Below are 9,458 nucleotides of genomic sequence, written 5' to 3' on the forward strand. Positions count from 1 at the left end.
TTTATATATCCTCAGTGTAGAAGTAACATACCCGCACCGCAGTGTCCACGCCTGCTGATGCCATTCTATTCACTTTACTTGTCCCATGCTGGAAATCAACACTATAGACGGGCTCACGGTTGTGCCAGGAAATCTCACAGGTCTTGACCTTCATTCTAAATGCTGGGACCTGGAAAACAACACAACACAAAGACAGATTCATAAAAATGACCAAGTAGTGAGCGAGTTTTTTTTTTTTAAAGTGCTTAAAAAAATGCTTTGGAATCGCAGTTCTGCCGACCAGGACTTGACAATAAATATGTTTTCTTTGCTACTGTCCTAATGGCAATAATATTACCAGGACAAGAAACCTCCAACAGGAACACAGAGAACACAACCTTTGAAACTATACTCACCTCAGCTCCATCAACGCATTTCCCAGAGATCTGCGCCCAATTGCTGACATCTTCGGACGGCTGGCTTCCAGGTCTCGATTGCCAGCCGCTTGCATTGGCCAGGCAGGGATGATGGCACTTACGCACATGTGCTGGAGTTCAGGCAGATTGCGGCATTGCCGATTTCATGCAGTGAACTGCACATGCGTGGCTCACTGTACCGGGGGGCTGACAGGCAGGTTACGTAACTTTAAAGTGACTAACCTTTTGGTTGTAAAGGCAGAAGGTTTTTCATTTTAATGCATTCTGATAGAAAGCCTCCTGTGTGCAGCAGCCCACCTTGGGCCCCCTAACACTTACTTGAGATCCCTCTCTGTCCAGCGATGTCCATGAGCATCTTAGCTGGCCGAGATTCTCCCTCCTGATGGGCTGAGACAAAGCAGCGGCGCCATTGGCAAAGTTAGCTAGCCAATCAAGGGGGAGAGAGGAGGTGGGGCTTTGCGTCTGAATGGACACAGGGAGCTGCGACTCAGCTCCGGTGCCCCCATAGCAAGCTGCTTGCTGTGGGGGCACTGAACTGGAGGGAGGGGGCAGGAGCACCAAAGAGGGACCTGAGAAGAGGAGGATCTGGGCTGCTCTGTGCAAAACCAACTGCACAGAGGAGGTGAGTATAACATGTTTGTTATTTTTATAAGGAAAAAAAAAAAGACTTTACAATCACTTTAATGCAGAAAAGACAAAAAGCATGTCTCTCCTGAATTAAAATTCCTGCCTGTTTTCCCACTTGTATTTTTGGCCTAGAGTTACACTTTATATAGATTAGGGCAGAGCTATATTTATTGCCACCTGTGTTCCAGCAGTAGATTTATTTTCACTTCCTGTTTGGCAACAAGAATGCCACTGAAACAGGAAGTGAGGGGAGATCACCCCAGGGAGGCCTCAAACAGGTGATAAGAACCCAGGCAAGAGAGGGAGGGATACTACTGTAGGCAAGTCCTTTTCCTGCCAAGCACAGGATAACAAACGTTCAGGTCTATAGTACTAATTGCACACATTCCTGGAAAACAAGGTTCATCAATGGTGGGTACCGTAGCAATTACCAGCTGGATCCTGGAGACATCAAGAAAAGTGTATATATTGGCCAGCACACCATGGATCTACAATCACTATCCAAAGGTTTTTTTATTGCAGGGAGATCACATCACAAAGACAAGTGCAACATTTTAGAGTCGCATAGGACCCATTTGTCAGGCATATGATAAAGTGTAACAGTAGCAAAATATATGTACAACCACCAATCATAACATGTAAAAAATTGTGCCACGACAGGATGGCAAACACGTCTTGGCTTTTATTAAAGGGGAGTTCCACCCAAAAGTGGAAACTCCGCTTATCTGACTCCTCCCCGATGCCACATTTGGCATCTTTAAGGAAATGAGAAGGGGGAAAGAGAGAGGGTACCTGCGTTCGACACTCACTCCCACTTCCGGGAGACGCACCGCAGCCACCCTCCTCTGCAGCGCCATATAGAAATCGCAGCACGCTTCACGCAATAGGGAACAGGCTGTGAAGTCAAAAGGCGATCAGTAAATCGGCTGGGGTGCCGACATCATGGGCTCCATGGACAGGTAAGTGTCCTAATATTAAAAGTCAGCAGCTACAGTATTTGCAGCTGACTTAATTTTTTTCTGTGGGGTGCTGGACCTCCTCTTTAAATTCTCTTCCCAAAAAAGGAGCCACGTTTTTACTGCCGCCATGCCCCGCCCCCAACCCCCTTTAAAGGAGAAGTCCAGCCTGAGCCCGTTTAGCTGGGGGGTCTCCTATGGATCACAAGAGTGTAATTTGTTTTGCACTCCTGTGACCCATTTTCAGGAGAGAGCGGCCTGAAGTCCAGTCTATGCTGACGTGACAGATATCAGTCCAGGGAGCTCATCATCCCGACAATAAAGTCTGGATCCACCAGGTGCCTAGACTGATAAGCATCTCCGCCTCTCAGCGAGCCACTGAGACGGCCGCTCCGCCCCCTCCACAGCTCAGCGCTCCAGTGAGTGTGGAGGAGCAGAGCACGAGAGCTGCTGATTGACAGTCAGCAGCTCTCTGCTCGGGGATCTGTGAGAACCGAGCCATCACACGGTTCTCAGTGCAGAGATGCTGGAGGACCGATGCAGAATCCACCGAAATATAATATAAAAACATACCTCTCTTTTAAGTAATTTTCTAGCAAAAAAAGACGACATTTTATGTGTAGGAGAAAAGCGTCAGAATAGACTTGGGGAAAAAAGTGGTTTAAGCGGATGTCCGCTATAATCCCCCCCCCCCCCCGGCCCATAAGTGGGTTATGCCATAATGTACTAGTATAAACAACATATTAGTACATTATGGCAGACTTACCTGTCCTATGGTGTCCTCCAGCGCAGCGTTGGGACCAATTCGGAGGCTCCTCCCCCCGGTGTGTATACCGCCGGCAAAGCACTGTTGCAGCAGCGTTTTACATAGTTAGTAAGGTTGAATAAAGACACCAGTCCATCCAGTTCAACCTGAGTGAGTGTCTACAATTGTCCCTATCCCTGTACATTGCACACTCACATCAGTCCCTACCCTCAATCCAAGGTCCCCATTCATATACTCGGGCCAATTTTGGACAGAAGCCAATTAACCTACCGGCATGTCTTTGGAGTGTGGGAGGAAACCCACGCCGGCCACGAGTGATCACGGGCACGAGAGGCAGAACAGGGACGTGTGTGTGTGTGTGTGTGTGTGTGTATATATATATATATACACACACACACACACATCCCAGGTCTGTGAGGAGAGACGGATCATGAGTTCCTACGAGCTGGGAACCACGATCTGTCATCTCCTCTAGTCAGTCCCCTCCCCCACAGTTAGAACACAGTCAGGGAACACAGTTAACCCCTTGATCGACCCCCCTAGTCTTAACCCCTTCCCTGCCAGTGACAATTACACAGTAATGAGTGCATTTTTATAGCACTGGTCGCTGCATAATTGTCATTCGACACAAAAATGTGTCAAAGGTGTCCGACCTGCCTGCTGCAATGTCGTGGTCCCGATTAAAAACAAAACAAAAAAAAACCCCCAAAAAAAACATATATATAATAATAATAATAATAATAATAATAATAATAATAATAATAATCGCAGATCACCACCATTACTAGTAAAATAAAAAATGCCATAAATCTTTCTCCTATTTTGTAAACGCTATAACTTTTGCGCAAACCAATCAATATACGCTTATTGCGATTTTTATTACCAAAAATATGTAGAAGAATACATATCGACCTAAACTGAGGAAAAAATAAATGCTTTTTTAAAATACATTGGGGGATATTACAGCAAAAAGTACAAAATATTGTGTTTATTTCAAAATTTACGCTCTTTTTTATATCGCAAAAAATAAAAACCGCAGAGGTGATCAAATACCACCAAAAGAAAGCTCTATTTGTGGGGGAAAAAAATTACGTAAATTTTGTGTGGGCGCAACGTCGCACGATCGCACAATTGTCAGTTAAAGTGACGCAGTGCCGAATCGCAAAAAAAATGGCCTGGTCACTGAGCAGCCAAATTTTCCGGGGCTGAAGTGGTTAAGTGAAATCTTCCAATGGGGGACACATAAGAGGAGGACTTCCTGCGGTGTCTCTGGGACAGGAAGTGAAGGGGAAGTTCTTCACGGGACAGTAAAGTCGCCTGACAGGGGCTCTAACCCTTCACCACTACAAATAATGGAGCTTTGTCTGTATATAGAGTGGAGGGAGACATGGAGGGGACTGGCAGATGCCTATGGAATGTATTCTACACCATCAGGGACCCAAATCCTCAGCAATGGAGTAATAAGTCACACACAGCGCCCCCTATGTACAGCCCGGTGTCCTGACCTCCTCCATATACCGGAATAACCGGGACCCCCACCCCCACATAGAAAACAACCTGCACCCCATTCCTGTCACGTCCCCGCCCGTCCGCCCCCACAAACACTGCACACCCACCTCCCTGTCCCCGGGCCTCGTGCGGTACGTGCAGCAGATCCCGGCTGTGGGCGCCTCCCCTCCCCCCTTTCCTCTCCCGGTACCGGCACTCACCTCCCCTCCGTGTGTTTGACTGCAGAAACTTTCCCGCCCGCGCCCCTCTCTCTCTGCTCCTCCCCGGCGGCGGCTGCTACAGCGACATCTGGCGGCGCGGCGGGAGAACTGCAGCGTCTCCATGGCAACCAGGGGGCATTTCAGCTCTAGATCCCATTCCCTGCATACATTTTTATTTTTATTATATTTTAATTTTTTTTACAATTTCTAAAGTATAACTTAACCACTTGCTTACTGGGCACTTAAACCCCCCTCAGTCCCAGACCAATTTTTAGCTTTCAGCGCTGATGCACTTTGAATGACAATTGCGCGGGCATACAACACTGTACCCAAATGAAATTTTTATAATTTTTTTCCCACAAATAGAGCTTTCTTTTGGTGGTATTTAGTTACAGCTGGGAGTTTTATTTTTTGCTAAACAAACAAAAAAAGATGCAAAAAAAAAAAAAAATCATGTTTAATAGTTTGTTATAAAATTTTGCAAACGGGTCATTTTTCTCCTTCATTGAAGTGCGCTGATTAGGCGGCACTGATAGGCTGCACTGGTGGGCACTGATGGGCTGCATTGGTGGGCACTGATAGGCTGCACTAGTGGGCACTGATAGGCATAGTTAAGTCGGCACTAATAGGCACAGATAAGGCGGCACCGATGGGCACAGATAAGGCGGCACTGATGGGCAAAGATGGGCACAGATAAGATGGCACGGATGGGTGGCACGGATGGGTGGCACGGATGGGCACTGATAGGTACCACTGATAGATGGGACTGATGGGCACTGATAGGTGGCACTGATAGGTGGCTCTGATAGGTGGCACTGCTGGGCACTGATGGGCGGCACTGCTGGGCACTGGTAGATGACACTGATGGGCACGGATATGTGGCACTGGGGTGCAGCACCTTTGAGGCAGATTGTGGGCACTGCTGGGTGGCACTGTGGGTGGCATTGCTGGGTGGCACTGTGGGCACTGCTGGGTGGCACTGTGGGTGGCACTGACGGGGGGCACTTACTTTTAATACATGTGGCACTGCAGGGGGCAGGTGGGCACTAGCAGGGCTGGCCGTGATCGGGACTGATCGGCTTTTTTTTTTCTCTGACAGCGCGAGGAGGAATAATAGCCGATTACCGGCTCCGTTATATCACATGATCAGCTGTCATTGGCTGACAGCTGATCACGTGATAAGGGGTCGGGATCGACCCTTTGCACGGATCGGTGATCAGGCGAGTCTCATGGACTCGCCGATCACAGAGCGCGCGCCCCTCAGGGGGCGCGCAGGCCGCTCGTGCACGGGACGACGTCAATAGACGTAGTCCCGGAAAAGGAGATCCGCGCTGTAGCCGTCATTTGGCTATAGCGCGGATCCCAAGTGGTTAAAGTGGTGTTGCACAGAAAAAAAAAATGCATCAAAATTCCTAAAAAATAAATAAATAAATTGGATTTTTTTTTTCTTAACCCACCTCTAAATGCCTGTTGCTAGGGGGTCCCTCCTAGTCTGCCTCCTTCAGTGCCTGGGCTGGTGACGTCACTTACCTCGGCGCAGGAAGGGCTCAGCTCTGCCCGCTCCCTCCTGTCAGTCATCTGGGATACATGACTACGCGGCCAATCACGGCGCGCGGCACCACTCGCGCATGCGCAGTGGGTGCCCGGCTGTGAAGCCACAGCCGGGTGCCCACAGTTAGAATGCCGGTGCCGCAGTTCGGAGCAGGGAACGAGCGGTACTTCGCTCCCCCGCATCGCTGGACCCTGTGACAGGTAAGTGTCCGATTATTAAAAATCAGCAGCTGCAGTATTTGTAGCTGCTGACTTTTCATATTTTTTTTTAAAGGGAACTCCTCTTTAAGCCCCATACACTCGATCAGAAAATCATATGAAAAATTAGCTTTCGAATTGATCTACGATAATCGGATCGTTAGTACAGAGCTTTCGAGAGCCGATCAGGACAATTCATCCGATATTATTCTATTGGACATGCACAGAATTTCTTTTCATACGGACGATCATTTGTCTGATAATTGTATCATGTGTACAGGCATTAGACCCCTTTCACACTGAGGCACTTTACAGGCGCTACAGTGTTTAAAATAGCGCATGTAAAGTGCCTCTCCCAGACATCCCAACATGCAAAAACTAATTTCAGGCGCCAGCAAACGCCCCCCCGCGGCAAAATAATATTTAAATCACTTTCTCAATATTTTTTCTCAGTGCTTCTGGGGAAAGGTGTGGGGGTTGGGTGGCAGTGCACAGTGTCAGTAGTTTTTTTACTTTTAACCACTTGCCGACCGCCGCATTTACATTTAAGTCGGCAGAATGGCACGGCTGGGCAAATGTGTGTACAAGTACATCCCATTGAATTTTCCGCCACGTGGTCATGTGCGCGCCACCAGCAGTGCGTGCATGCCCCTTTCCGGGAGCTCCATGAGTAGGATCGCGGGTCCTGCGGACTCGATGTCCACTGGGATACCTCGTCTCACGGAGCTGAAGAACGGGCAGATGCTAATGTAAACAATCATCGCCCCGTTCTGCCTAATGACGCTGACACTGATGAGCTATGATCAGTGAAGTGTCATTCGTAGCCACTCCCCCTAACAGTTAGAATCACTCCCCAGGACACACTTAAACCCTCCCTAGCCCCCTAGTGGTTAACCCCTTCACTGCCAGTGTAATTTTTACAGTAATCAGTGCCATTTTATAGCACCGATTGCTGTAAAAATGCCAATGGTCCCAAAAATGTGTCCAATTTGTCCGTCATAATGTCGCAGTCACGATAAAAATCACTGATCGCTGCCATTACTAGTAAAAAAAAATATATATTACTAAAAATGCCATAAAACGAACCCCTATTTTGTAGACGCTATAACTTTTGCGCAAACCAATCAATAAACGCTTATTGCGTTTTTTTTTCGCAAAAATATGTAGAAGAATACGTATCGGCCTAAAATGAGGAAAAAAAAATTTTTTTATATATTTTTTGGGGATATTTATTATAGCAAAAAGTAAAAAAGAATGATTTTTTTTTCAAAATTGTCGCTCTATTTTTGTTTATAGCGCAAAAAAAAAAAACGCAGAAATGATCAAATACCACCAAAAGAAAGCTCTATTTGTGGGAAAAAAAGGACATCAATTTTGTTTGGGAGTCACGTCGCACGACCACGCAATTGTCAGTTAAAGCGACGCAGTGCAGAATTACAAAAAAGTGCCCTGGTCTTCGGCCAGTAAAATGGTCTGGGGCTTAAGTGGTTAATAATTGATTTTTTTTTACATTTTAATTTGTTTTAAAAAAAAATCACAATGCTTTTTTTTTTTTACAATATTTTTTTTTTTTTGGGGGGGGGCTTTGGTGAGATGTCAGGGGTCTAAACAAAATCCTGACATCTCCCCTTTGAGACGGACAAGGACTGAGGACACAGATTCCCCAGTCCCGTTCTCAGCACTAAAGATGAATGAACAGGAGACAGAGGCTCCTGTTCATTCATAAACTGAACACAATTTACTCTGCTCAGTTATCACAGGACACAGGAGAGAACCTGCTCACTGTGTCCTATTACTAGTTCCCCCTGCAGCTGGAGGGAGAGGAGGGGAGCAGCCGGTTATGGGGGACAAGGGGTGATTGAGAAGGACACGGAGGGGGGCGGGGGAGGAGTACACAGAGAAGCTGGGGATGATTGGTGTGCAGCAGGATAGACAGTCGCCACACGATCGTTCCCGGGAGATCGGTGCGGCGCTTGCGGGTGAGCGGGAGACACCACAGAAATGGGGGAGTCTCCTGCACCTTCCGGGAGACTTGAGATGTCTGCTCTCCTGTCTCTTCAGTGTGAAAGCCCGTGGTGCGCTGGCAGGACGCTAAAAAAAAGTCCTGCTAGTAGCATCTTCGGAGCGGTGTATACACCACTCCTTCACCGCTCCTGCCCATGGAACTGAATGGGCACCGCTGTTAAACCGCGGGCATCATTTTAACCCTTTTTCGCCCGCTGGCGGGGGTTAAAACCACCCCGCTAGCAGCCAAAATCCCCTGCAAAAACGGCAACAAAGCAGCACTAAAAATAAAAATAAATAAATAAAAAAAATACCAGTGTGAAAGGGGCCTAAAGGTGACCATACACTACAATATCATTATACAATCACCTTAAAGTGGTTGTAAACCCTCAGGGGACATCTTTCACCTACAGGTAAGCCTAGATTAAGGTTTACCTGTAGGTGCTTGCAATATCTCCTTAACCGCTTGAGATCCGCGCTATAGCCGTTACGTGCTACAGCGCGGACCTGCTTTGCCGGGGCTACGTCTATTGACGTCGTCCCATGCACGAGCGGCCTGCGCGCCCTGTGATCAGCAAGTCTATGAGACTCGCCTGATCATAGATCGGAGCAAGGGGTCGATCCCGACCCCTTACCACGTGATCAGCTGTCAGCCAATGACAGCTGATCATGTGACACAACAGAGCCGGTAATCGGCTATTTTTCCTCCTCTCGCTGACAGCACGAGGAGAAAAAAAAAAGCCGATCACCGGCGGCCGTGAGAGGGACTTCAGTCCCGATCACGGCCAGCTCATCAGTGCCCACCTGCCCCCTGCCAGTGCCACCTAAATATGAAAAAAGTGCCACCCATCAGTGCCCACAGTGCCACCCATCAGTGCCCACAGTGCCACCTATCAGTGCCCACAATCTGCCTCAACAACAGTGCTGCACCTCAGTGCCACATATCCGTGCCCATCAGTGTCATCTACCAGTGCCCATCAGTGACGCCCATCAGTGCCCAGCAGTGCCACCTATCAGAGCCACCTATCAGTGCCCATCAGTCCCATCTATCAGTGGTACCTATCAGTGCCCATTAGTGCCACCCATCCGTGCCACCCATCTGTGCCACCCATCAATGCCATCTTATCTGTGCCCATCTTTGCCCATCAGTGCCGCCTTATTTGTGCCCATAAGTACTGCCTTATCTGTGCCTATTAGTGCCGCCTTAACTGTGCCTATCAGTACCCACCAG

The 9,458-nt window shown here is 48.0% G+C and overlaps 1 protein-coding gene across 2 annotated transcripts in view; it reads right to left on the reverse strand.

Moving 5' to 3' along the window:
• The window catches only part of CHAF1B (chromatin assembly factor 1 subunit B), a 63,838-nt gene extending 59,264 nt beyond the window's left edge, over positions 1–4,574 (reverse strand). For both annotated transcript variants that reach the window (XM_077479921.1, XM_077479920.1), the window contains exons 1-2: positions 4,475–4,574; positions 32–169 (exon numbers count right to left, since the gene is read on the reverse strand). In XM_077479921.1, the coding sequence (XP_077336047.1) occupies positions 32–154 (123 nt within the window). In that variant the 5' untranslated portion in view covers positions 155–169; positions 4,475–4,574. The remainder of the gene's footprint in view (positions 1–31; positions 170–4,474) is intronic.
• Positions 4,575–9,458: the final 4,884 nt, after the last annotated feature.

Source organism: Lithobates pipiens, unplaced genomic scaffold (assembly GCF_037356315.1).
Source record: "Lithobates pipiens isolate NorthernLeopardFrog02 unplaced genomic scaffold, aLitPip1_a1.2 Scaffold_16, whole genome shotgun sequence".
Taxonomy (NCBI): domain Eukaryota; kingdom Metazoa; phylum Chordata; class Amphibia; order Anura; family Ranidae; genus Lithobates; species Lithobates pipiens.